This window comes from Nycticebus coucang, chromosome 15, assembly GCF_027406575.1.
Source record: "Nycticebus coucang isolate mNycCou1 chromosome 15, mNycCou1.pri, whole genome shotgun sequence".
NCBI lineage: Eukaryota > Metazoa > Chordata > Mammalia > Primates > Lorisidae > Nycticebus > Nycticebus coucang.
Window position 1 is genome coordinate 68,659,572 of NC_069794.1, and position 27,977 is coordinate 68,687,548.

General features: G+C 43.0%; 1 protein-coding gene across 2 annotated transcripts; it reads left to right on the forward strand.

Moving 5' to 3' along the window:
- Positions 1-3,765: 3,765 nt before the first annotated feature.
- Positions 3,766-27,287, forward strand: ZMYM5 (zinc finger MYM-type containing 5). 2 transcript variants are annotated; one of them, XM_053563891.1, is made up of 8 exons: positions 3,766-4,055; positions 4,761-4,829; positions 13,756-14,245; positions 14,484-14,574; positions 21,290-21,575; positions 22,383-22,545; positions 24,257-24,469; positions 25,482-27,287. In XM_053563891.1, exons 1-8 carry the CDS (start codon positions 4,024-4,026, stop codon positions 26,235-26,237), a joined length of 2,100 nt encoding a protein of 699 aa, XP_053419866.1. In that variant the 5' UTR covers positions 3,766-4,023; the 3' UTR covers positions 26,238-27,287. The 2 variants fall into 2 exon arrangements, with proteins under 2 accessions (XP_053419866.1, XP_053419867.1); XM_053563892.1 differs by lacking the exons at positions 21,290-21,575; positions 25,482-27,287 and having other exon boundaries at positions 24,257-24,390.
- Positions 27,288-27,977: the final 690 nt, after the last annotated feature.

Here is a 27,977-nt window from a genome sequence, read left to right on the forward strand (position 1 = left end):
ATATTCTGCTTGCTCCTTTTACTTTATTTATTTTTTTGTGATTTTTGGCCGGGGCTGGGTTTGAACCCGCCACCTCCGGCATATGGGACCGGCGCCCTACTCCTTGAGCCACAGGTGCCACCCAACACCCTGCTATTTTTTAGAGAAGGGGTCTTGCTCTGGCTCAGGCTGGTCTCGAGCTCCTGAGCTCAGGCAATCCATCTGCCTCCACCTCCCAGAGTGCTGGAATTACAGGCATGAGCTGCCCACAACACCTGGCCCCCTAAGGATTTTTTTTTTTTCAGACAGGGTCTCAATATCCCCCTCGATAGAGTGCTATGGTGTCACAGCTCACAGCAACGTCAAACTCTTGGGCTAAAGTGATTCTCTTGCCTTGCCTCCTGAGTAGCTGGGACTATAGGTGCCTGCCACAATGCCAGGCTATTTTTTAGAGACCGGGTCTCGCTCTTCTCAGGCTGGTCTCCAACTCCTGAGCTCAGGCACTCCACCCACCTCAGCCTCCCAAATGCTGGGATTACAGGCATAAGCCTCTGCAACTGGGCCCCCTAAGAATATATATATATATATATATATATATGTGTGTGTGTGTGTGTGTGTGTGTGTGTGTATATATATAGATATAGACATATATAAAAATTTTTTTTTTTTTTGCAGTTTTTGGCCGGGGCTGGGTTTGAAGCCGCCACCTCCGGCATATGAGGCCAACGCCCTACTCCTTTGAGGAACAGGCAGGGCCCACCCTAAGGATATTTTTAAAGATTAAATGAATTATCACAATGTAACCCTTAGAGTTGCACCTGGTACATTTAGTGAAGCTTGATAAATTTTAGCTGCTATTGATTCCCAGTTTGCTCTGATACATTAAAAAAAATGTTTATAATAGTACCTTTTTTTATTGTTTTTTTGAGACAGAGTCTCACTATGTCACCCTGGGTTGAGTGCCACGACATCACAGCAACCTCCAACTTTTGGGCTTAAGCCATTCTCTTGCCTCAGCCTCCTGAGTAGCTGGGACTACTGGCTATTTTTTGGTTATAATTGTCATTGTTGTTTGGCAGGCCCAGCCTGGGCTCGAACCTGCCAGCTCCAGTGTATGTGGCTGGCGCCCTAGCCGCTGAGCTACAGGCACCGAACCTGTAATAGTATTTTAATGAAACAAAAAAAAAATTTTTTTTTGAGACAAGAGTCTCAAGCTGTCGCCCCAGGTATAGTGTTGTAGCATCATAGCTCACAGCAACCTCCAACTCTTGGGCTCAAGCTAGCCTCTTGCCTCAGTTTTTCTATTTTTAGTAGAGACGGTCTTGCTTTTGCTAAGGCTGGTCTAGAACTTGTGAGCTCAGTCCATCCGCCTCTACCTCTCACAGTGCTAGGATTACAGGCGTGAGCCACCAGGCCTGGCTAACAAAAATATTTTTAATGTGAAATAAACACTTCCTTACTGTTGTAATATAAAAAGAAAAGATTATTCTATTACAAAATAGGACAGGAGGCTGAGACAACCAAGGCTGATAATTAGCATAGGAAACAACTATCTACAAGCAAGTCTTCTACCCTGGAAAGCTCAATGTAATTAGGCTACATTATATTGTCTCCTTAGTTTGCTCTTGTGGTCATTACAGTCACCACTGTGTCTAGATTTCATAACGAAAATTATTTGGAAAATTAACTTCATGACATTAAATTTATTAAAGTATATATTGTCAACAATGAAGACTTTTCAGTAAATTTTCAACACCCCTGAAGTCACAGTTGCATACTGAGGCGAGAGTTTCCCTTGGCACATAAACCTTGTATTTTGCCATTATCAGAAAAACAAATGTTACCAATTTTCGATCTTTGAACAGTACCAATGTCAAAGAATTGTGAAAGATACGGATTCTGAAAATACATGGCATGTGGCTACGGAGCTTAACGTGTGGTTTCTATCAGACTGACTGTAAATTCTCCCTGGAGCCTTTCTAAGTTCAATGTCCCACTGCCTTTGCACTTAAACATGCTGACTAGAAATTGATGCTTGTAATTTACAGCAGTCATTGAAATGTTGGCATTACCTTTAATTCATTTATTTCCAACCAGTAATTGAGGACTTTAAAACATTTTAGCGATATTAAGATTGCCCTCGAAACATTATATTACCTTGTGTAATATATGTAAAGGCTCACACAGCACTTCCACTCATCAATCCATAAACAATGATTTTGCGTCTGAGTTTCATTGAACAAACCTACGCTTTTACCATACTCCAGAAGTAACAAAAGAGGGCTCATAAGTTTTGAAGGAAATCGCATTACATATTTGTATTTTCAATTATGGCCACATGGTATCGCACGAACGTCTATCAAACCGGCCTCATCAGTGGTAGTCCAACTAACAACCGCCTGGGCGAGAAGGCAGCGGCGTCGCTTCGCTATACGTGGAGTCTTGGAAATCCTTCAGCACCGTGACGTCCGCCCAAGACGTAGGTGTAGACTAGGAACAAAAGACGAGGCGCTCGTGGAGGTGGCCTGGGGGCGCGCCCTCCCCGGGGCGCACGGCGCCCTCCGCTCCTGGCTCGGCTCCCGGGCGCAGGGTCGCTCCCTGCGGGGCCCGCCCCTGGTGGGCGAAGCGATGGAGCGGGCTGTAGAGTGGCGCCTCCGCGGAGCCTCCGTCAACCGTTGAGGACCAGGAGACGGTGGCAGGCGGGGGAGAGGCCCGGGGCTGCGGACTGGAGTGCGGCGACGCCGCGGGACGCACCCGGGCAGGCGCCGTCCCCTCCAGCGAGCGGGAACCCCGCTCCAGGGGAGCCCTCAGCTCCCTCCATCTTAGCTGGGGGAGGCGGGGAGCGGCGTCTGGGGCTCTCCACCGTCGTGCCTGCTCCCACGGCCCCTCGGACGCAGACGCCGGAAGCTGGGGCCGTTCCCTTGGCCGAATGGCAGAGCCCAGTCGGGGCTTCTCGAGGACAAGTTTCCCGGCTCCACGGACTTTGGTTTTGAATGGGGCCCAAGTCCCCACAGCAGATCCGACAAAATGGAGGACGTCGTCTCCTCCTGCTGCAGACATGACCGGAGATGAGGGACTATTCCCCACAGGGGCCTAGCGAGGCTGGAAGCGCCTTCACCGTCCTCAGAGCGCCCGAGGTTCCACTGCACCCGCTGCCCCGACTTCCCACTCGGTCTGGCTTCAGACCGTCCGCGGTCTCACCCCTCGCAGGGGCTTCAAGAAACTGGACAGAGAGGGCGCTGGGGCATCGAAATCGCGTCTCCGAGCAGAGTCGTTGGCGCAGCTGCAGCGGCCTGTGCACCCAGGCTTGGGCGAAGGCAGGCAGCTCAATCTCTGGGGCTGTCTGGGGCCCGGAGAGACCCTGTCCCCAGAGGCCAACGGGAGGCCGGTGCGGCGAGCCACGAAACTTCGGCTCCTTACCTTGGAGGACCCGGTGGGTGGGAACCGAGTATCAGCAGAGAAGAGACGGGGCCCGGAGCCGGGGGGAGGAGGAGAAGGGAGTGGAACTGCAGGGCTGGGGGTGTGGCTCGCACTGATCGACACCCCCGCGGACCACTCTACCGAGAGGGGTCCAGAAAGAAGGCCAACACAGCCAATGGATGTGCCCGAGATACCTCAGCCCGCCCCTCCCAGCGGCCAATGAGCGCACGAAGGGCGGGGCCTCCCCGGGCTTTGTGGTGTCACCGCCTCCTCGGCGGTCGCTGTCTCCTCCGCTGCCGCAGCCTCCTCACCAACCCCGAAGCTGGGACTGAACCAAGCTGAGTTGTGTGTGTCGATGAAGGGGGTGGGCCGGGGGAGGGAGGTTCGTTCCGCGGAGCCGCAGTCAGAACTGGGTGAGGCTTATCCCAACTGTCTTACCAGTCCAGGGTCGCCGAAAGAGGGTTGTCTGGGAGCAGTACAGCCTCCGGAGAAAGCAGAGGCGGAGGCAACTGGGGAGGCGGGATGGGTGAGGGCAGCCTCCTGAGCCTCCCACAGACCCGGGATTAATACCTCGCAACGCGACAGCCGTCGCCGCTACCGCGTCGGGCCTCCGGGGCTGCTCTCATGTCACAGGTGCCTTCTGGTGCAGCCCAAAGGTCTGCGAGAGTGAGGGGGACGGCTGGGTGAGGCGGACGCCAGAGGCGGGGTGTCGCGGAGTATTTTTTTTTTCTCCTGCCGGGCGGTGGGGGGGGCGCCGAGGGAAGGGGCTCCCAGGTCTGCGCTAGCGCTCTTGAGGCCGCGCTCCCTCCCTGTCTTCCGGAGTTGAGGTCCCCACGGTTTTCAGGGTGAGGGCTGCTACCTCTGCCTCGCCAGGTTCTCTCCTTCACTCTCTTCTCCGGCGCTGCTTAGCTTTTACTCCACTTTTTTGGGCGAGTTTCTAATGGCGAACCTGGAACCAGTTGCTGACTGCAAGACGGGCAGATCTCGGGCCCAGGGCAGCCGGATGGGACAAATGTGGGCCCTGCGGGTGACGGAAGCCGCCCCTTAACCTCTGAATTGGTACTGAAAATGACTGGGCTCATGTTGATGACAGGTCCTTTGGTGGCATCAAGACAGCATTTGCCCCTCCAGATGGCTTGGTGCCCTTAGTCCAAGCCATCCGTCCCAATTCTGTAATTGAAGAAGTAGATTTACTTTTGTCTTGTTCTGTTTCCTATAGTTTTTTAAAAATTTTGATTTCTGTACAACTTTTGGGAAGGGGAGCCCTAAAAGACCTCTTAACCATTTTTCTCCTTCCTCCGATGTTGAGAAATTGGTGCTGCTGCCAGATTAGTTTAACAGTCATTCATTTCTCATTCTAGGAGCAGGAATCACCTTCAAGCCAATATAGTGAAGATTTGGCAGAAATTAAAAAGGAGAACATCTCCATTGTGAGTCATTCATTTTACCCCGCATTCCTGTTTAAAATACTTAGTGCACTAGTAGGGTGTTTTTTGTTGTTGTTGTTTTTTGAGACAAGAGTCTCACTATGCATTGTTTCCCCTTCGGTGGAGTGCTGTGGTATCATAGCTCACAGCAACCTCAAACTCTTGGGGTTAAGTGATTCTCTTGCCTCAGCCTGTCAGGACTACAGGTGCCCACCACAATGCCTGGCTATTTTTTTTTTTCTTTTTTGCAGTTGTCATTGTTGTTTAGCTGGCCCTGGCTGGATTCGAACCTGCCAGCCTGGGTATATGTGGCTGGTACCATACCCACTGAACTATGGGCACCCACCGCCAGTAGTAGGGTGTTTTTCCTGCTGGATTTATCATCGTGTTGTTTTGCAGGCCTTGGCTTGTTGTTGTTGTTGCAGTTTTTGGCCAGGGCTGGGTTTGAACCCGCCACCTCTGGCATATGGGGCCAGCGCCCTACTCCTTTGAGCCACGGGCGCTACCCAGGTTTTGGCCTTTAAACTAATTGTTTAGATGGCCCTGTCCCCAGAACCAAACCAGGGTAATTCCTGGTAAGGCAATGGAATGAATGCTAGTATTTACACCACTGGTATTCTGTCCTGTTCTAAAACAGGATTTAAAGTTAGCTATCTTTTACATGATTTGGAGGTAACATTTTCTTCTTCCTTTCCAATGGATGAGAAAGAAAGTTGTATTGTTTCTTGTTGGAGTAAAAATAATGCTGAATAATTTCTTTGAAGGTTGTGGAAGAGAGGTTCTTTTCTTAACTAACAATAGGCAAATATGTTAATGTACCTTGACATTTTATATATATATATATATTTTTTTTTTTTTTTTTTTTGAGACAGAGACTCAAGCTGTCACCCTGGGTAGAATGCCGTGGCATCACAGCTCACACAACCTCCAATTCCTTGGTCCAAGCAATTCTCCTGCCTCCGCCTCCCAAGTAGCTGGGATTACAGGCACCCGCCACAGTGCCCTGGTATTTTTTTTTATTGCAGCCATCATTGTTATTTGGCGGGCCGTGCTGGATTCGAACCTGCCAGCTCAGGGGTATGTGGTTGGCACCTTAGCCATTTGAGCCACAGGCGCCAAGCCAACATTTTATATTTTATTTAGGTATGTTATTTATGTATTCTGACTAGCATCACATCAGGAGATACATAATCTAATTGTCACACTATTCTTAATTCTAAGATGTCCACTAAATCTGGAGTGACTGCCTGACATCCCTTGGTTACGAAGTTAACGTTTTTTTTCTTTGCTACCAGAATATGATCTGTGTGTACAGTACAAGTGCCCTTTCTCTGACAGCTGTTCAGTTAATGACTTTTACACCAATCCTTCCCTGAATGAATAATTTTATTAGGAGTCAAAAAAATGATTTTTCTTTAAAAAAGCTTTGGTTCTACTTTATTTATTCATTTATCTGAGACAGAGTCTCACTGTGTCACCCTTGGTAGAGTGCCATGGCATCACAGCAACCTCCACTCTTGGGCTTAAGCGATTGTCTTGCCTCAGCCTCCCAAGTAGCTGGGAGTACAGGCGCCCACCACAATGCCTGGCTATTTTTTGTTGTTGTTGTTGCAGTTGTCATTGTTGCTTTAGCTGGCCCAAGCTGGGTTCAAACCCGGCAGCCTCCGTGCATGTGGCCAGCGCCCTACCCACTGAGCTACTGGCACTTCCTGGTTCTACTTTTGTTATCTAGACTTTGTTAGAGTCTTAGGTCTTGGCTATTTTGTCCTTTGAACCTTGATAAATTTCTTATAAAAACATAACTTAAAGTAATTAATCTCCTGTAGTAGTCCTGCCTTCCCCCTGCCCTTGGTGCTTCCTGCTAATTTATTTGTACTCAATTATTATTTTCTTTCTTTTTTTTTTTTTTTGAGACAGATCCTCAAGCTGTCACCCTGGGTAGAGTGCTATGGCATCACAGCTCACAGCAACCTCCAACTCCTGGGCTTAACCTATTCTCTTGCCTCAGCCTCCCAAGTAGCTGGGACTACAGGCGCCTGCCACAACGCCCGGCTATTTTTTTTTTTTTTTTTTGGTTGTAGTTGTCATTTTGTTTGGCAGGCCCAGGCTGGATTCGAACCCACCAGCTCTGGTGTATGCAGCTGGTTCCTCAGCCACTTGAGCTATAGGTGCCAAGCCCAATTATTATTTTCTTATACTTCACAGTACATCTCTTTAATTGGTTAGTCTTAGGACACTCTAAGAATGTAGAATTCTGTGTCTAGATTTTAGAAATGATACTGTTTATCATTCTTTCCCTGTAGAACTAAGAACCAACAAAAGTGAGTAATAGTCATGGGATACGTGAAGCAGTGGATTTCACATTCCGTAGTAGTAATTTGGTGAGACGATGGTATGTAGATATAGTTCTAGAGCTATGATGGAAAAATTTGATTTCTCCACAACTTTTGGGAAGGGGAGCCCTCCTATTCATTTTTCTCCTTCCTCTGATACTGAGAAGTTGGTGCTATGGCCAGATTAGTTGTAACAGAGTCATTTCATCTCCTCTCATTCTAGGAGCAGGAAAGGAAAGTATCCAGGCCTAAGTAAATGTATAGGGTAATGTGTCACTGATGTAGCATCACTGACGTAGTGACACATTAACCTAGAAGAGCATTTTTCTTAGTAGGGTGTTCCTAGGATATTTACAGCACACTGTACTACATACAAGGAACATAGTTTTGCTGCTGGCCAGATTGGGATTCAGATTTTTCTTCCCATATTTACTTTGGCAAATCACTTTGTGAACATTTATGCACATTTTATAAATGTCTATCTTTCCAAGATTGTTGTAGCATTGTAAAGACTATGAAAATAGGTAAAGTGTCCAGCCCATAAGTTATAGGAGACACATACAAATGTGTCTATACATTAATAGTGACAATTATTTTTACCTTCTTTTTTTTTTTTTTTTTGTAGAGACAGAGTCTCACTTTATGGCCCTCTATATAGAGTACCGTGGCCTCACACAGCTCACAGCAACCTCCAACTCCTGGGCTTAAGTGATTCTCTTGCCTCAGTCTCCCGAGTAGCTGGGCCTACAGGTGCCCACCACAACGCCCACCACAACGCCCGGCTATTTTTTTGGTTGCAATTCAGCCGGGGCCAGGTTTGAACCCACCACCCTCGGTATATGGGGCCGGCGCCTTACCGAGTGAGCCACAGGCGCCGCCCTATTTTTACCTTCTTTCTTTCTTTATTTTGCTTTATTTCTGAAGATGTCCTCATCTTTGTATTTCAACTTTTTTTTACCAAGTTTTCCATTTCTGCTAAGCTTTTGATTTGTATCTTTTATACTACAAATTTTTTTTAATGATGTTTGCTTATCGCTTATACATCTAGAGTACTAATAATAGTTACACAGTCTTTTTTTTTTGAGACATATTCTCTCTTTGTTGCCCTGGGTAAAGTACCCTGGTGTCATAGTTCATGTAGTCCTCTTGTCTCTGCCTCCTAAACAGCTGAGACTACAGGTGCCTGCAACAAATCCCAGCTACTTTTTTTCTATTTTTAGGAGAGATGGAGTCTCATTCTTGCTCAGGCTGGTCTTTAACTCCAGAGCTCAAGCGATCCACCCACCTCAGCCTCCCAGAATATTAGGATTACAAGTGTGAGCCACTATGCCTAGTCAGCTGTTTTTCTTTTTTTTTTTTTGTAGAGAGAGTCTCACTGTACCACCCTCGGGTAGAGTGCCGTGGCGTCACCCGGCTCACAGCAACCTCTAACTCTTGGGCTTACGCGATTCTCTTGCCTCAGCCTCCTGAGCAGCTGGGACTACAGGCACCCGCCACAACTCCCGGCTATTTTTTTTGTTGCAGTTTGGCCGGGGCTGGGTTTGAACCCGCCACCCTCGGCATATGGGGCCGGCGCCCTACTCACTGAGCCACAGGCGCCGCCCCTGGTCAGCTGTTTTTCTTTTTCTTTTTTTTTTTTGTAGAGACAGAGTCTCACTTTATGGCCCTCGGTAGAGTGCTGTGGCCTCACACAGCTCACAGCAACCTCTAACTCCTGGGCTTAAGCGATTCTCTGCCTCAGCCTCCCAAGTAGCTGGGACTACAGGCACCCGCCACAACGGGTCAGCTGTTTTTCATCTTAGAGGCTTCTCTTAGATATTTTATAATTCTTGACTGGTCTGTTTATGAATAAGAATTAGTTCCTAATTCTCAGTGAGTGGGGCGCTGGCCCCATATACCAAGGGAACAGAGGTATGGCTTATAAAGCCTACAGAGTCTCCAGTACTGGTGAGATTGAAACAGGTTAAGAGGTTATCAATGAGTGTGGCGTTGATAATAGAGGAGCCTTGGGTGGTAATGAATCCTGTTTTTCACCCTGTGGCTACATGGTGATGGATTATGTGGAAAGTATATTTAGAATCTGTGTATATGTTCAAGGAGCGGCCTCGTGCAAGATTTAAGGCTTTAGTGAGGGCTAAGAGTTCTGCCTGTTGTGAGGTGAGGAGGGTGGATGGGGGGCAGAGTAATATAGGCAATAATGTGGGAAGAAGACACAATAGCAAAGCCTGCCTTGGCAATGGAGTGAAGAATGAGCTTGGAAGAACTGTGAATAAACCAGGTGTCTTCGGGGTTAGGTAAGAGAAAGAGGGAGATGTTGGGAAAAGGGTATAATGCTACCATAATTAAAGGCCAGCAATCATGGAGTGAGTTCTGGGAGGACAGCTAATGGAGCTGAGGGGTTAAATGCCGGGCCAGGGAGAAAGTGGAGGTCTCAGTTTTCTATAAAGAGCATTAAGAGCTGGAGTAAATGGGGTTCAGAAATTAAAGATAAGTGTTGGTGTTTTAGAAGGGATGGAATGTTATGAGAGATAAGTAAATATGTGGGGGCCTGGCAGGTAAGTTTCTGGGACTCCAGGAAAAGAGAGATGTGGCTATGCCACCTCTTGGAGGCAAGGGGGCCAGCCTAGGGCTGTAAATTCCATCTGTTTTGAGAAGAATGCTTTTGGGAGGTGATTGTTGTGAGGACCCCCACTGCATGCCCTGGGTGTTCTGACACTGAGAGGTAAAATGGATAGCAGGGATCAGGGAGATGGAGGGAGTGCTTGGGACAGAGAAGACTGTAGGGAGAGGAAGGAACTTAACCAAAGCTGGTGTGGTTCTAAGTGGTCGGTTGGGGAACCTTTAGCAGTGTATAGAGGCTTAGCCGAGGCCACAACATTGGGAATCCAGGCTCTAAGATATACTAGAACCCCCAGGAAGAAGAAGAGGTCACTTTTTATTTGGGTAGTTGGCCTGAATGTGGTCAGGGGGAAAGAATTTTTCTTGTTCCTGTAAGAGGATGCTGAGGTATTGGACAGAGGGAGAGGTTAACTGTGATTTGGAAGACACAGTTATAGAGACACTCTATACCCCTTGGGGCAAGGAAAGAGAGTAAGTGAATGATGTTTTGCCATTAGGGGAGAGGCTGTATAAGAGAAGGTCATCTACGTACTGAGGAACTGTGGAATTTTTCAGTAAAGTTAACTACTGGCAATTGGCCCGAAGTACTTGACCAAGTAATGAGGACTATCTCTAAATCCTTGTGGGAAAACCGTCCAGGTGAGTTGTTGACTGTAGAGGAATCAGGGTTTGTCCAAGTGAAGGCATAGAGGGATTGGGAGAGCTCATGGATGGGGATGGTAAAAAAGTGGTGGGAGGTATTGGAAGGTATAGTAGACAGGAGGGTATTAGGATTAGGGACTATTGGGTGAATAGGCTGAACAGTTTCATTGGTGGCCTGTAAGTCTTGCACTGACATGAACCATCAGGATTTTTTACAGGAAGGATGGGAGTATTGTAGGGCGAGTTAATAGATTTGAGAATACCAGCTGACAGGAGTTTTGATGATGAGTGGTTTAATACTCTGGAGGGCCAACAAGGGGGTTGGGTATTGTTTATGGGAAGGATATGAATGTTGGGATTGGAGGGCAATGAAAATGGGTAAATGATGGAAGGCTATTAGAAGGAACAGAGGTATCCTACATGATGGGGTCTAAGGGAGTTTGGATTGAGAGAATGGAGGAATTGTAGGGTGGTGGTTAGAGAGAAGGAGGATGGGTAGTGAGAGGTGGGAGCTGACAGGAATCATCAGGATTGCTTATAATCTTGAGAGGATATCTCTACTTAGTAGGGGAATGCTGTATGAAGGAATAATAAGGAATGAATGTGAAAAAGAGTGTCCAGAAAGTGATCACCACAAGGGTGGAGTAGCGTGAGGGTACAGTAGATTATCATCAATACCCACCACTGAGATCTCTTGTTTGTTGTACAGGACATTTGTAATATGGCAACATGGAATAGGTGGCCCCGTATCTATCATAAAAGAGATTGGCTTACCGTCCACTAGCAAAGATACCCAGAGCTCAGTTCTCATGATCGTCCAAGGGGTCTCCTAACTCTTTGGGAATTGTCACTCTTCAGCAGCCAAGCCTAAGAGGTTGGGGAATTCAGCCAGGTCCTGGGAGTGGCTGCAAACCAGATCTTCAGAAGGACCTAGTCATAGGTCCTTCAGAAGGACCAGTCATACTTCCAGTGAGGACCTCCGGAGGCTGGACAGGACTTAGAGGGAGAGTTTGGATTTGGGCTCTATTTGGCCTAGTGCCCAGGTTTACTGCATTTGAAGCACGTTCCCAGGGAGGTTTTCTTTTTTCAGACTGTTCAGTTATTGAAGACCTTGAAAGCCAGGTCAATGAGATCTTGTGGGGGGTTCTGAGGGCCCTAGGGGGATTTTTGGAGTTTTTTCTGCGTATCAGGTGCAGGCTGAGAGACAAAATATATGTTGATAATGATTCTGCCTTCGTTGCTCTCCGGCAATAGGGTGGTATAGCAGTGTAGAACATTGTTAAGATGGGCTAAAAATTGGGCAGGGTTTTCATCCAGTTCTGGATTCTTTCTTTTAGTTTGTCATAATTCACCACCTTATGGGCTGCTTTTTTTATTCCCTCTTAAGAGACAGGTGGATCTCCCGAAGCTGATGGGTTCAAGCCTGGCCCCGCCCTACTAGACAACAATGACAACTGCAACTAAAAAATAACCGGGTGTTGTGGTGGATGCCTGTAATCCCAGCTACTTGGGAGGCTGAGGCAAGAGAATCACTTAAGCCCAGGAGTTTGAGGTTGCTGTGACCTGTGACGCCACAGCACTCTACTGAGGGCAACATAGTGAGACTCTGTCTCAAAAAAAAAAAGAGTGACACTGGACCATGTAGTTACAGAAACGGACCCCAGGAGCGTCCATTTGGTAATTCTAACTGGGCTTTTCCCAGAGGACAGCCCTAATGCCCTCTGGCAGGATTTGGTCTGTCCTCTGTTGATCTTCGGTATGAACCTGGGCCAGCAGGTATAAACCACCTCACTTTCCCCTCTATGATTTCTGCGTACTTAAACACATTTCAGTTGTTCTGACTTTTGTCCTCCTTTCATTGAAATATGTCTTACATATGTGATCAGTATTACTATCACCTGTGCACATACATCCTCATCTCTCATCTGCTTAAGAGTCATACTCCATCATTTGTTCATTCCTCCAGATTTTCCAACTATTATCGCTGCTGGGTCCTTTCTTCATCATAGCTTATTGCATAGTAAGTACACAAAAATGTTGAGTTTAACAAGAGTAGTTAAGAATCTGGGGCCTGTGGTTAGAGCCTTGAGTTAAGTCCCACATAGACTTACCTAGAACAATTTAGTTAGCTTCTCTAAGCCTCAGTTTTCTAAACTATAAGATAGAATTAAATCTACCATCATGGAGGTTTGAGCTCATAGCGTAATGCCTGGCACAAAAGTACTTAAGCTTTCTGTACAAGGACAAGAAAGATGCAAAAAGATAATCACATAGTTGCATTGGAAGCAGAGATTTTGAAAAAGCAGTGACAAAGGACACTAGAAGACCAGGCATGCTGGCTCATGCCTGTAATCCCAGCACTTGGGAAGCCAAGGTGAGTGGATTGCTCTGAGCTCATAGGTTTGAGACCAGCCTGAGCAAGAGCGAGACCCTGTCTCAAGAAAATAACCAAGTTGTTGTGACAGGTGCCTGTAGACCTGGCTACTTGGGAGGCTGAAGCAAGAGAATGCTTATGCCCAAGAGTTTGAGATTGCTGTGAGCTATAAAGCCACAATACTTTACCAGGGGCGACAAAGTAAGAATGTCTCGAAAAAAAAAAAAAAAACTAGAAAAAGAAGCATTGGACTGGATTACAGATAATGTAGATAGTGTAGTAGATAAAAGCATAGATAGTGTAGATAGTGTAGCAGATAAAAGCATATAAGTAATTGTATTAGGGCCCTGGGTTATTGGTACTTAAAAGGATTGTTTTGTTACTGAAAAATTACTGTTCAAAGAAAGACTTACATATTTTTTCAATAAAAGTTCACATAAGCTGGGTGGTGCCTATGGCTCAGGGAGTAGGGCACTGGCCCCATATACCAAGGGTGGTGGGTTCGAACCCAGCCTCAGCCAAACTGCAACAAAAAATAGCCAGGCGTTGCGGCAGGCACCTGTTGTCGCAGCTACTCGGGAGGCTGAGGCAAGAAAATCTCCTAAGCCCAAGAGCTGGGGGTTGCTGTGAGCTGTGAGCTGTGACGCCACAGCCCTCTACCAAGGGCGATAAAATGAGACTCTGTCTCAAAAAAAAAAAGTTCACATAAGCTATTCATAATAAAGAATAAATAGCTTAAACTAAGTGCTATAAGTTGATATTTTTTAAAGGACTACAAAAAAATTGCATTATTAATTTCTATCAAACTCCAAAGAAGTAAACATTAAATGGTTAACAGGAGAGGAAAAACAGGGATGGGAAATCAGGTAGCTCATAAAGAAAATAATTTTACTTGTGCCATTTCATTGCAGTAAAATGCACAGAAAGTAATATTTTGGAACTTTTTCTTTGTCTCTTACAGGTTCTTTGGTATGGATAAATGTTCAGTGGGAGGATTAGAACTGACTGAACAGACTCCTGCTTTATTAGGGAGTACAGCTATGACAACTAGTCTTGTGGATTTAGGAGATTCATTTGGTGATCCAACTAGTCAGTTAGTCAGAAGATCTGGAAACTCATCAGTGGAAGATGATGATGATGTTGTATTTATTGAATCTATACAACCTCCTTCAATTTCTGCTCCTATAATAGCTGATCAAAGAAGCTTTATATTTGCATCATCAAACAATGAAAAGCCACAAGGAAGTGATTCTATAATTCTTCCTTCTTCAAGAGATTTGGCTTCTCAGAAGGGAAATATAAGTGAGACAATTGTTATTGATGATGAAGAGGACATAGAAACACATGGAAAGGAGGAGAAAAGTTCTAGTTTTATTGAATGGGAACTTCCTGAAACTGAAAACAGAACCAAAGATTTGGATTTCTCCACTTCCGGTCTTTCAAGAAGTAAGGTAAATGCAGGAATGGGTAATAGTATTATCACTACAGAATCGACTCTGAAATACATATTGCTAATGTTACAGCCATATAAACAGGTATATGCTCTATGAATGCTGAGCGAGATATGAACTTAATGATTACATATATAACATCACTGTAGAATACCAACTTGGGAGATGTCGCTAAAGGACTTCAGTCAAGTAATTTTGGTGTTAATATACAAACATACACCCATCTTTAACTTCACAGACCAAGACTGGAGTAGGACCTTTTAATCCTGGTAGAGTGAATGTGACAGGAGACGTGTTTCAGAATGGAGAATCAGCAACTCATAGTCCTGGTAAGCGGGAAATCATGATTTTTTTCTTTCTATGTCAAGTAAACTTTTGGTTGTTCTTTTTTAGTACTAATTATCTATTATATTTACATTCTGTGTGTGACTTTTTTTTGACTTTCATATTAAGATAGAATATTTTCCTTAATAGAACTGTGTAATCTACTTGGTTTCTGTAATTTGGAGGATTTAATCTAGTGTAATCTATTCTAGTGTAATTTATATATAAAGTGTTTTATAAAAATGGGCAGCTCCCATAGCTCAATGGATAGGGCGCCTGCCACATACACCCAGGCTGGCAGGTTCGAACCTGGCCCAGGCGAGCTAAAACAACAATGACAACTGCACTAAAACTATAACTGAGTGTTGTGGCTGGTGCCTATAGTCCCAGCTACTTGGGAGGCTGAGGCAAGAGAATCGCTTCCCAAGAGTTTGAGGTTGCTGTGAGCTATGATGCCACAGCACTCTGGCAGTAGCAGTAGCTTGAGACTCTGTCTCAAAATAAAGTGTTTTAATTAAAAGCTCTCTTATAACATAGGTTGGGCACAGTGGCTCATGCCTGTAATCCTAGCACTCTGGGAGGCCAAGGCGGGTGGATTGCCTGAACTCACAGGTTCTAGATCAGCCTGAATCAGAGTGAAATCCCATCTCTAAAAATTGCCAGGCGTTGTGTCAGGCACGTGTAGTCCCAGCTACTCAGGAGGCTGACATAAGCAATCCACTTGAGCCCAAGAGTTTGAGGTTGCTGTGAGCTGTGATGCTATGGCACTTTACCAAGGGCTACAAAGTGAGACTGTCTCAAAAAAAAAAAAAAAAAAAACACAACCATAACATCTGCCACCAGCCATGTTTATCTTAATATAAAAATCATAAATGACGCTCGTCGCCTGTGGCTCAAGCAGCTAAGGAGCCAGCCATATACACCTTAGCTGGCAGGTTCAAATCCAGCCTGGGCTCGCCAAACAATGACGGCTGCAACCAAAAAACAGCCAGGCGTTGTGGCGGACGCCTATAGTCCCAGCTACTTGGGAGGCAGAAGCAGGAGAATCACTTGAGCCCAAGAGTTTGAGGTTGCTGTGAGCTGTGATGCCAGAGCACTCTACCAAGGGCGACAGCTTGAGGCTCTGTCTCAAAAAAAAAAAAAAAAAAAAAAAAAAATCATAAATAAGATGGATAATCAGAAAGAACAAAGTAATACTATATAACTGAATTTTATTTAATTTATAATTATGTAACTTTAAGTTTCAGTTGTTACTTTTTAAGTTTTTACTTTTGGGTTGCTTATCTCAGGTTTTAGGGGGCTTTTTGTGTAGGGGGAGGGGTTATTATTATTTTTTTTTAGGTAGGGTCTTCTTCTTATTGCCCATGTTGCCCAGGCTAGAGTACAGTGGCATCATCATAGCTCACAACAGCCTCAAACTCCTGGGCTGGACTCAAGAAATCCTCCTGCCTCAGTCTCCCAAGTAGCTTGGACTACAGCATAGGCCACCGCATCTGGCTAATTGTTGGAAAAACAAAGACTTCCTATGTTGCTCAGACTGATCTTGAACTCCTGGCCTCAAGTAATCGTCCCACCTCAGCTTTCCAGTATTGGATTTGTAGTCCTGAGCCACCAGACTTAGCCTCAGATTTTAGTTTTTAAATAAGCAAAATTTTTTTTTTTTTTTTTTTTTTTGAGATAGAGTCTCACTATGTCACCCTCGGTTGAGTGATGTGGTATAACATCTCACAGCAACCTCAAACTCTTGGGTTTAAGCAATTCTTTTGCCTCAGCCTCCCAAGTAGCTGGGACTACAGACACCTGCCACAACGCCTGGCTTTTTTTGTTTGTTTGTTTGCAGTTGTCGTTGTTTAGCAGGCCAGGGCCAGGCTTGAACCCACCAAGCCTCGGTGTATGTGGCTGGCGCCCTACTCACTGAGCTATGGGCGCCAATCCTAAATAAGCATTTTTATTAATTGTTGGACCTTTTTTTTTGAGACAGGGTTTCACTCTGTTGCCCCAGGCTAGACTGCCCAGCATCATAGTTTATAGCAACCTTAAATTCTTAGGCTCAAGTGATCCTCTGCTGGGACTACTGATGCCCACCATAACACCTGGCTAATTTTTTCTATTTTTAGTAGAGATAGGGTCTCACTTTTGCTCAGGCTAGTCTCAAACTCCTGAGCTCAAGCAATCCTCCTGTCTCAGCCTCCCAGAGTATACACGTGAGAGCCACTGTGCCTGGCCAATTGTTTGATTTTTAAAGTTAGAAAACTTTTTGCCTTGAACTGTATTTTTACAGTTATATTTTGATAAAATATAACAAATTATTTTAAAAGAACTATTTCTTTTTGTGGCTTTTTTTGATTTCTGTGAAGTTACAGGGATTTTTTTTTTTAACCATTGTAATGATTTTAGCCTGTTGCATTTTAAGAAAGGGCTAAAAAGTTAAGTGAAACCTATTAACCTAATCAATATTGTTGTTTTAATGGAATGTTAGTGCTTTATTTTTTTTATTTTTTTTTTTTGTAGAGACAGAGTCTCATTTTATCACCCTCGGTAGAGTGCCGTGGCATCACACAGCTCACAGCAACCTCTAACTCTTGGGCTTAGGCGATTCTCTTGCCTCAGCCTCCCGAGCAGCTGGGACTACAGGCGCCCGCCACAACGCCCGGCTATTTTTTTTTTTGTTGCAGTTTGGCCGGGGCTGGGCTTGAACCCACCACCCTCGGCATATGGGGCCGGCGCCTTACTCACTGAGCCACAGGTGCCGCCCAGTGCTTTATTTTTTAAGTCTTTTCCTCTGATGATGAGAATACTATGTGATTATTATATGACATTTTGGAAAATATGATGGTTAGAAATAAGAAAATATGTCACCTTATCCCAATAATTACAAGTGACTACTGTTCAGATTTTGGTTTGTTTTTAGTTTTTTGCCTCTGTGGTCTTATTTATTTATCTGTTCATTCATCCATCTACCCATCTATCCTTGAAATTTCCCAAGTATTAGAAGTATCTGTGCTATATTCATGAGCCCCTTGGTTCATACATGAATTTGTGGTAAGAGATGACTCAGGATAAGGATGTGGTCACCAGAAAAACCAGCCATGTGATTAGAGAGTGGATTCTTTGAGCCAGCCCAGACTTGGGGAACAGAGGGGTCTGGAGACTGAGATCAGTCACTGGCCAATGATTTGATCAGTCATGCCTATGCAGTGAAACCCCAGTCTAGACATTGCTCAGTATAGCCTTTTGGTTGGTGAACACATCACTATGCCAGGAGGATAATGTTACTGATAATTCAGAATATCCACACTGAATCACAGAGAGCCAAAAGGGTAGGAAACACAGAAAAGAATGTAGGAGACCTATGACACTTGATGAAAAGAGCATGCAATTAAGGTACTAGAAAGAGCAAGAGAGAATTGGGGCAGAAGAGGTATGATGAATAATTTTCTAAAACATAGACAAAACATTAACCTAAACGAAAGTTAAAAGGTTAAATCATTAATTTAAACATAAAGTTTGATTATATGTACTCAATTCACCATCCTGAGAAATCAAAGAATTCCTTTTGTTACTTGCTTTGTATTGTTTTTGCCTATAAGATAAAATAATCTGAAAATTGGAGAAAGAAGGTGGTAATTTAGAACCAGTAGGTAGCAATTTATATAATGAGTATGGGTTGGGTAGGTGGTATTGTGAGAAGCCTTTGCTATAGTGATAGATGGATGGACCATAGGCCTCTTCCTAATGACAAAAGCTGTTTTTGAAGAGAGATCACAAAATAGTTCTGTACTCTAGAGCTGTGTTTTTCAACTGTCTTTATCTCATGGCACACTTGAATCTATAGTTAAACTTCTGTGGCACCCTTAAGTTATATTAGTAAAAAAAAAAAAAAAAAGAGAGAGAGGGGGTGGCACCTATGGCTCAGTGAGTAGGGCACCGGCCCCATATACTGAAGGTGGCGGGTTCAAACCCGGCCCTGGCCAAACTGCAACAAAAAATAGCTGGGCGTTGTGGAGGGCACCTATAGTCCCAGCTACTCAGGAGGCTGAGGCAAGAGAATCGCCTAAGCCCAAGAGCTGGAGGTTGCTGTGAGCTGTGACTCCACAGCACTCTACCCAGGGCGACAAAGTGAGACTCTGTCTCTAAAAAAAAAAAGAAAAAAGAAAGAGCCTCGGCGCCTATAGCTCAGCAGCTAGGACACTGGCCACATATACCAGGGCTGGCGGGTTTGAACCCATCCTGGCATGCCAAACGACAATGACAACTACAACAAAAAAATAGCCAGGCATTGTGGCAGGTGCCTGTAGTCCCAGCTACTTGGGAGGCTAAGGCAAGAGAATCACTTAAGCCCAGGAGTCTGAGGTTGCTGTGACCTGTGACACCACAACACTCTACTGGTAGAGGGTGACATAGTGAGACTGTCTCAAAAAAAAAAAAAAAAAAAAGTTAAAAAAAAGAATATACTTATTGTGCTTTGAACTTATTTTGAAAATAATTTAATTAATGATCTATAAAAATTTTTTTTACAGGCTTGGTGCCTGTAGCACAGTGGTTAGGGCACCAGCCACATAACACCGAGACTGGCTGGTTCAAACCTATCCAAGGCCTGCTAGATAACAGTGACAACTGCAACAAAAAATAGCCAGTTGTTATGGCGGGTGCCTGTAGTCCCAGCTACTTGGGAGGCTGAGGCAAGAGAATCACTTGAGCCCAGGAGTTTGAGGTTACTGTGAGCTGTGACGCTATGGCACTCTACCGAGGGTGACATAGTGAGACTCTGTCTCAAAAAGATGTGCTTTTCTACAGCACATCTAATACTCTTCTAATGATATGCCAGTTGAAAATCATGGGTCTAGGGCTTTGTTTCTCAAAGCGTCAGCATCATCTGAGAGTTGGTTAGAAATCCAGAATATCGTGGCGGCGCCTGTGGCTCAGTGAGTGGGGCGCTCACTGAGGGTGAGGGTGGTGGGTTCAAACCCGGCCTAACTGCAACAAAAAAAAAAAAAAAGAAATCCAGAATATCAGGCCCTTCTTCAACCTGCTGATTTAGATCTCCAATTAAACAAGATTCCCAAGTGGCGATAATATATGATACTGCAGATTAGAAACATTAGTTGGGCGGTGCCTGTAGCTCAAAGGAGTAGGGCACCAGCCCCATATACCGGAGGTGGCAGGTTCAAACCCAAAAAAACAAAAAATCCCAAAGCCAAAAAAACTGCAAAAAAATAAAAAAAATTTTTAAAAAGGAAGCATTAGAAAGCTGACTCTTTACTGAGTAACCAACCATCTATACTGATGCATCAAAAAGAATATTTTGCCAGGCTGGTAAGTAATTGTAGAAAATCTGCATTAAAAGGTTATGTCTAACCTATTTTGAAGGGCAGTGTACTCATGTTTATAATTTATCTGAAATATGTTTTAAAAAAATGTTAAAGGAATGAATAAAAGGAAATATGTGATAAGGCAAAATAGTAAAATAGTGATGAACCTAGTTGGTTGGGTATATGGATGTTAAAGGTAAAGTTCTTTCAGCTTCTCTGTTTGCTTACAATTTTTTATGTTGGGAATTTATGAAAATGGTTATCATACATGTGAACTGCCATACTATCACATGCCTGTAGCTTTTGCAGTAGTTATCTATGTATTTATATTTCCTTTGCTTTTTTTTTTTGTTTCCCCCGAAACAGAGCCTCAAACTGTCACCCTGAGTAGAGTGGCATGGCATCACAGCTCACAGCAACCTCCAACTCCTGGGCTCAAGCGAGTCTCCTGCTTCTGCCTCCCAAGTAGCTGGAACTACAGGCGCCCGCCATAATGCCCGGCTATTTTTTTTTTTCTTGGTTGCAGCCGTTATTGTTGTTTGGTGGGCCTGGGCTGGATTCGAACTTGCCAGCTCAGGTATATGTGGCTGGCACCTTAGCCGCTTGAGCCACAGGCGCCGAGCCTGTATTTCCTTTGCTTTATTCAGTAAATGTATTAATACTTTCCTCTTTTTTTTGAAGACAAAATCTCGCTTTGTCACCCTGGGTAATGCTGTGGCGTCATAGCTCACAGCAACCTCAAAACTCTTGGGCTCAAGTGATTCTCTTGCCTCATCCTCATGAGTAGCTAGGACTACAGATGCCTGCTTGGCTATTTTTAGAGATGGGGCCTCACTCTGGCGTAGGGTGGTCTTGAACTCCTGCGCTCAATTATTTCACCCACCTTGGCCTTCCAGAGTGCTAGGATTGCAGGCATGAGCCACGGTGCCCAGCCTAATACTTTCCTCCTACTGAAGAAAATGTGGATAATATTTTTTGAGTGTTCCCTGTGTGCCAGGCAGTGCTTTACTATATGCATTATCTCCATAACACTTGATGAATTAGGTATCGCAGACCAGTTTATAGCTGAGAAAACCAAGACACAGACAGAGCTTAATATATTTGCACAATCTAGTAAGCTTGCTGTTATATTTCTAACCTGTGGAGTCTGATGGCTACCGTATTGCACAGCTTCAGGGGCCATCATTTAGTTTACTGTTTTTGTGGGGACAATGGAGTGTCATTCACTTGGAGTTACAAAGTGGGTAATTACCCTGGGATTGTGCATCAAGGCTGTCTGGCCTTAACCACGTGCTTATACGGGCTGCCTCACTAGTCACTTAAACTTGTAAATAAAAATGTAAAATATTTTTCTGATGTAAATTTTGATTTATTCCATGTTTTTTTTCCTTGTGTGTTTCATTTTAAGATTCTTGGATCTCCCAGTCAGCTTCATTTCCCCGTAATCAGAAACAGCCAGGAGTGGATTCTTTATTGCCAGTCGCCTTACTTCCTAAACAGAGTTTCCAGCCTTCTGCCCAACAACAACTTATTAAACCAGCTAATATCACTTGTGCATATTGCAAAAATCCTTTACAGAAGGGACAGACAGCTTATCAACGGAAAGGATCAGCTCACCTCTTTTGTTCTACTACCTGCCTTTCTTCCTTCTCTCACAAACATACTCGAAAGACACGAAGTGTAAAATGTAAAAAGTAAGCAGTACCTTTCAACAGTTCTCCACATGTTTGAATACTAATGGCAAAAATAATATTTTGTATGTAATTGTTGACCTGGGTAGATTCATGGATAGAATTTTTGCAGGAGTGTCTTCAAGTTTATTGTACTTGAGTTCTACAGCATGTCAGAGCTGTGGACTCACTTCTGTTGTATTTTTAGGAAAATATAGAACAAAACAGATATAGGAGTAAATTTCCCCCCTCTATGCTACAGAGTTTGCTTCCCTTGCTTCTCTACCTTACACATTAGTTCTAGCATTTTTGAATGCTTCTAACAATCTTAACTTGTAGCAAGGTTCTTAGACTACAAAACATTTTTACCTCTTACACTTTCCATATTATTTAAGAACTCTTTTTGTTGTTGTTGTTGGAGACAAGAGTCTCAAGTTGTCACCCTGGGTAGAGTGCTATGGCGTCATAGCTCACGGCAACCTCAAACTTAAACTTAATCTCTTGCCTCAGCCTCCCACGTAGCTGGAACTACAGGTGCTCACCACAGTGCCTGGCTATTTTTTTGGTTGCAGTTGTCATTGTTTAGCAGGCCCAGCCAGACTCGAACCCGCCACCCTCGGTTTATGTGCCCTGCCAACTGAGCTACAGGCACTGCCCTATTTAAGAACTCTTGACAATGAAGCCCTAGATGGATTTTGCTATATCCAAAAATTATAGTTGATTGCTAGTATTAAATCATAAGAAAATGAAAAATGTCAATCATTGTTCATAAATATGACTTTTATTAAAAAGTAGTATTCTTAAATTGTGTGTCTGTCCCTTGTGTTTCAGAAATGCATCTACAAAGGAGGCTACTATTCCTCTGGTGGAATCAAGCAAATCCTTCCAAGAATTTTGTGGTACATCTTTTTTGTCTCCCTGTGAAGACAACCAGAATCTTAAAAAGGGAGTTTTTAATAAATCAAGATGTATAATCTGTAATAAATTAACACAGGTCTGGATTTGTATACCTAAGTTATTATTTAGACTAATGGGGTAATTTTAACTTTTAAGTGCTATTATATGCTCTGCCATCAACATAGTTCACATATCCTAGATATACACCATGAAGTGAAAAGGAACAATAAAGATACGCTAGAACTAGCTTTTAAATAAATATTCCATGTGTATAAAATACCCATCTGTTTCACAAGGAATTTGTTGTGCTTATAAACAAAGTGATTGTTTAAGATGGATTTTGTTCTTTTTAGCAATGTTAAATAAAAATGTAGGGCGGCGCCTGTGGCTCAGTGAGTAGGGCGCTGGCCCCATATGCCGAAGGTGGTGGGTTCAAACCCAGCCCCAGCCAAACTGCAACAACAACAAGAAAAAAATAGCTGGGTGTTGTGGCAGGCGCCTGTAGTCCCAGCTGCTTGGGAGGCTGAGGCAAGAGAATTGCGTAAGCCCAAGAGTTGGAGGTTGCTGTGAGCTGTGATGGCATGGCACTCTACTGGAGGGCGGTTCAGTAAGACTCTTGTCTCTACCAAAAAAAAAAAAAAAAATGTAGTTTTAGGACATGAAGGAAGCAACAGATCCTGGTAAAAGAATATGTGGAACAAGTGGAAAGAATGTTCATTGTTTGCTAAACATTAATTAAGTGGTATTTCAATCTTACCAGTCGCTAGAAGAGGAAGAAATATGTACACAGGCAGTCCTTATTTCAAAGTCCTTAGTAACTAAATTTGATGTTGGTTACCTTGGAGCCATGCCAATCAAGGGCACAATTTTATCTCATTTACCATAGTAAGAACCATATTAGTTATAGGTAATACAGGCACTATCTTGAATATAGATAATACTGATTTGCTTACTTTCTCCCACAAATATTCTACTCCCTTTATTTGTAATACTGCCTGAAAATTGATGATCCATTTCTTTTTTTTTTGTGGTTTTTTGGCCGGGGCTGGGTTTGAACCCGCCACCTCTGGCATATGGGACCGGTGCCCTACTCCCTGAACCACAGGCGCCGCCCTCCATTTCTTTTTTTTTTTTTTTCAGACAGAATCTTGTTCTGTCTTCCCCAGGTAGAGTGCACTCACCATAGCTCGCTGCAACCTCTAAACTCACCATAGCTATTGCCTTAGCCTCCCCAGTAGCCGGGACTGGAACCCACCACTGACACTTGGCTCATTTTTCAATTTTTAGTAGAGACAAGTCTCACTCTTGCTCAGGCTGATCTGGAACTCTTGAACTCAAGCAGTCCTCCCACCTTGGCCTCCTAGAGTGCCAAGATTATAGGCAGGGAGCCACCATGCCATGCCCAGCCTTATTTATTTCTTTTTAGCAGATCACAGCAAAATCACTGGTATCTAGGAGTTCAAGACCAGCATTGAGAATAGAATAAGACCCTATCTCCAAAAAAAAGCCAGTCTTTTAAACCAGTTCTTTTTCTGTCATTCTTAAGTGTCTTTTGGGAAGTTAATACTGATTTTATTGCTGCTCTATGTGTCTTATTTTTCTTCTTTTCTAAATTCAAAGAATGATTTTAGAACAAAAAAAAAAATGAAAGAATAATGAAACATGCTTTTTTCTTTTCCCTGAATAAATCTTTCACTGAAATATATTTAGGGGTTCTTTGTGTCTATTGCAGACACTAGTTACCTCTTTGCCTACTGTACTAATGTGGTTCAATTATTTTAATTAATAAATTCTGGTTTGTCTTTTAGATTCGCCATGAAGTCAGCGTAAATAATGTAACACATAAACTGTGCAGTAACCACTGTTTTAATAAGTACAGAATAGCAAATGGCCTAGTAATGAACTGCTGTGAACAGTGTGGGGAGTACTTGCCCAGTAAAAGCACTGGGAACAACATCCTAATGATTGAAGGCCAGCAGAAGAGATTTTGCTGCCAATTTTGTGTTAACAAATATAAACAGGTATTTCCTTCTAATGACTTCTAAGTGATGAAGTACCTTAACCCTGTTAGCTTACATTAACCACATTTATTTTAGAACCTCATTTAGTTCCATCTTTTTATTTTTGTCATTGAACTGTCTGATCTGAAATAAGTATTGAAATCTATTGATTATTATAAATTTGTTTTCAATGTTTACTGTTTGCAGAAGTTACAAGAGTAATTTTTCTTCTGTACCATTTTTATATTCCCACTAAGAACTTGATAGTTCCAGTCATTTCAAAATTTGGTGTTGTCTCGTTTTGATTTAAGCCATTCTAATCATGGAATAAGCTCATTGTGGTTTTAATTTACATTTCCCTAATAACTAATATTCCCTATTCATGACTCATATTTACTTATGTTTTGTCTGTTCATGTCTTCTGCCCATTTTTAAAAATTTTTTAACATTTGTGTTAAAGTTTTTGCATGGAGATATATCTTAATTTCTCTTGGGTATATTCTGTGAACTGGAATTACTGTATCATATGGTAATAGTGTTTAAACTTTAGAGGCACTGCCAAATGGTTTTCCAAAGCAGCTACACCATTTTACATTCCTACCATCATCTTATAGAGGTTCCAATCTTTGCCAATAGTTGTCATTATCTAGACCAGTGCTTCTCAGCCTTCCTAATGTCATGGCCTGTTCTTTCTCTTTTTTTTTTTTTTGCAGTTTTTTTGGCCGCTGCCACCTCCGTTAAAAGGGGCCGGTGCCCTACTCCTTTGAGCCACAGGCGCCGCCCTGCCATGGCCCTTTAATACAGTTCCTGTGGGTCATGACCCACAGGTTGAGAACCACTAATCTAGACGGTTGTCAATATCTACTTATAATCATCCTAGTGGGTATGAAGTGGTGTGTCATTCTGATCTTGATTTGCATGTCTTTGATGGCTGATGAGCATCTTTTCATGTACTTATTGGGGATTTATATAAATTGATTTTTTTTAATTTTAACAATCTAATTGGATTGTGATTTATCCTAATTCTCCCCAGATGATGGAAACACAATCAGAGAAATTATCACCATCAGAAAATAGAAAAAGAAATGCTGTTAGAGAAGAAAATGAAAGACAATTATATGGATGGTCAGGTATACTTTTAGAAAAAATAGAGGGACTACCAGAAAAAAAGAGAAAGACTTCAGAGCTACAGAGTTCTACAGAATGTAGTACAGATACATTACTGATCGAAGAGAACATGAGTTTATCACCTTGTTCCATGTCAACCATAGCCGATAAATTTCAAGAGCAACTGGAAGCGAAAAGATCAGAAGACTCCATTATACCAGTTGTGCTTTCTGCAGATCCAGGTACATGGCCCCGAATTTTGGATACTAAACAACGGGACACTCTTGTTGAAAATGATCCACCTCAAGTAAGACATTTTAACTTTCCAAAAGACAATACAGGGAGGAAGTTTTCAGAAACTTATTATACCCGCGTTCTTCCAAATGGTGAAAAAACCACTAGATCCTGGTTACTTTATTCAACCTCAAAAGATTCTGTGTTTTGTCTACATTGCAAGCTCTTCGGGGAAGGAAAAAATCAACTAAGAAATGAGAATGGGTGCAGAGATTGGCAGCATTTATCACATATTCTTAGTAAACATGAAGAAAGTGAAATGCACATCAACAATAGTGTTAAGTATTCAAAATTAAAATCTGATCTGAAAAAAAATAAAACTGTTAAAGCTGCAGAACACAGATTATGTGAAGATGAGAGAAATGATGGTGTGCTCTTGTACACATAATATACTTGATTTGGTTTTGGGGTCTTAACTCAGAAAAAAATCTATACCATAATAGTCAATAACTAATGTGTTAAAGGACTCCTATACAGAGTAACTTGGAACTGTTCATTAGCAATAAGTATAATAGCAAATAAATAGCAAAAATATTTTTATTCCAAATCTAAAACTAACTGGACTTAATAGTCATTAATGCATAGTTTTAATAAAGGCAATTATTAATTGTCCCTGCCTATAAATGTAGTACACCTTCTTAAAATTGGCATTTGAAAGCTGCCATTTGGCTCGGTGCCTGTAGCTCAAGCAGCTAAGGCACCAGCCACATACACCAGAGCTTGCGGGTTCAAATCCAGCCCCGGCCCGCCAAACAATAATGACAACTACAACAAAAAAATAGCCAGGCGTTGTGGTGGGCGCCTGTAATCCCAGCTACTTGGGAGGCTGAGACAAGATAATCACTTAAGCCCAAGAGTTGGAGTTTGCTGTGAGCTGTGATGCCATAGCACTCTAGCCAGGGCGATAGCTTGAGACTTTGTCTCAAAAAGAAAAAAAAAAAGGAAGGAAAACTGCCATTTGACAAATTTGATTAATACTGTTCTAGGCTCAGTGCCCTGGAGCACAGTAGTTACGGTGCCGGCTACATACACCAAGGCAGGTGGGTTCGAATCCAGCCCAGGCCAGCTAAACAACAATGACCACAGCAACATGAAAATATCCAGGCTTCGTGGCAGGTGCCTGTAGGCCCAGCTAGTTTGGAGGCTGAGGCAAGAGAATCACTTAAGCCCAAGTGTTTGCGGGCTTTGAAACGGGCTCTGAAACTATAGCTTTTTGCCATTAAACCAAATATTTGTGATTTATTTCTTTTGAACAATACATTTTTCTTTTTATTTACATAATATAGTATCATTTCTTATATATTTTATTGGTTCTATTCTTGTAATTTAAATTATAAATGTTTTAGCTTTTATTGTTGTTTGAGAACTATAAGCATAAAGAATACATACCTATTTTTAAATTGGTACAAATATGAAAAAATAAAAATATATTGTTAACCCTCGGATTAACAATAATTGTGGATTATTTTTTTCCCTATGAAAGGAGACTACTAGTTTGAAATTTGGGAAACACTAATGAAAATTAAAGATCTACTTTGTTGTTGTTCTTTTTTTTGAGACCAAGTCTCACTTTGTCACCCTTGGTAGTGGTGTCATATCTCACAGCAACCTCCTGGGCTCAAGTGGTTCTCTTGCCTCAGCCTCCCAAGTAGCTGGGACTGCAGGCACCCAATACAATACCCAGCTATTTTTTTGAGGTGGGGTCTCACTCTGGCTCAAGCTGATCTCAAATCTGTGGAGCTCAGGCAATCCACCTGTCTCCGCCTCCCAAATTGCTGGAATTATAGGCTTGAGCCACCATACCTGGCTTTATTTAGATTTAAGGATCTAAATTTTTTAAGATGATCAGTCAATGTTTCTATCACTACATATTTTGTAATTATCCTTCCTTTCTCCCTTTCTTTTCTTTATCTTTTTATTTTTTGTTCAAGTCAGAGTCACTTTGTCACCCTGCATAGAGTGCTATGGTGTCATAGCTCACAGCAACCTCAAATTCATGGGCTCAAGCAATTTTCTTATCTCAGCCTCCCAAGTAGCTAAGATTACAGGTGTATGTTACCATGCCCCACTAACTTTTTTTTTTTTTTTTTTTGAGACAGAGCCTCAAGCTGTCGCCCTGGGTAAAGTG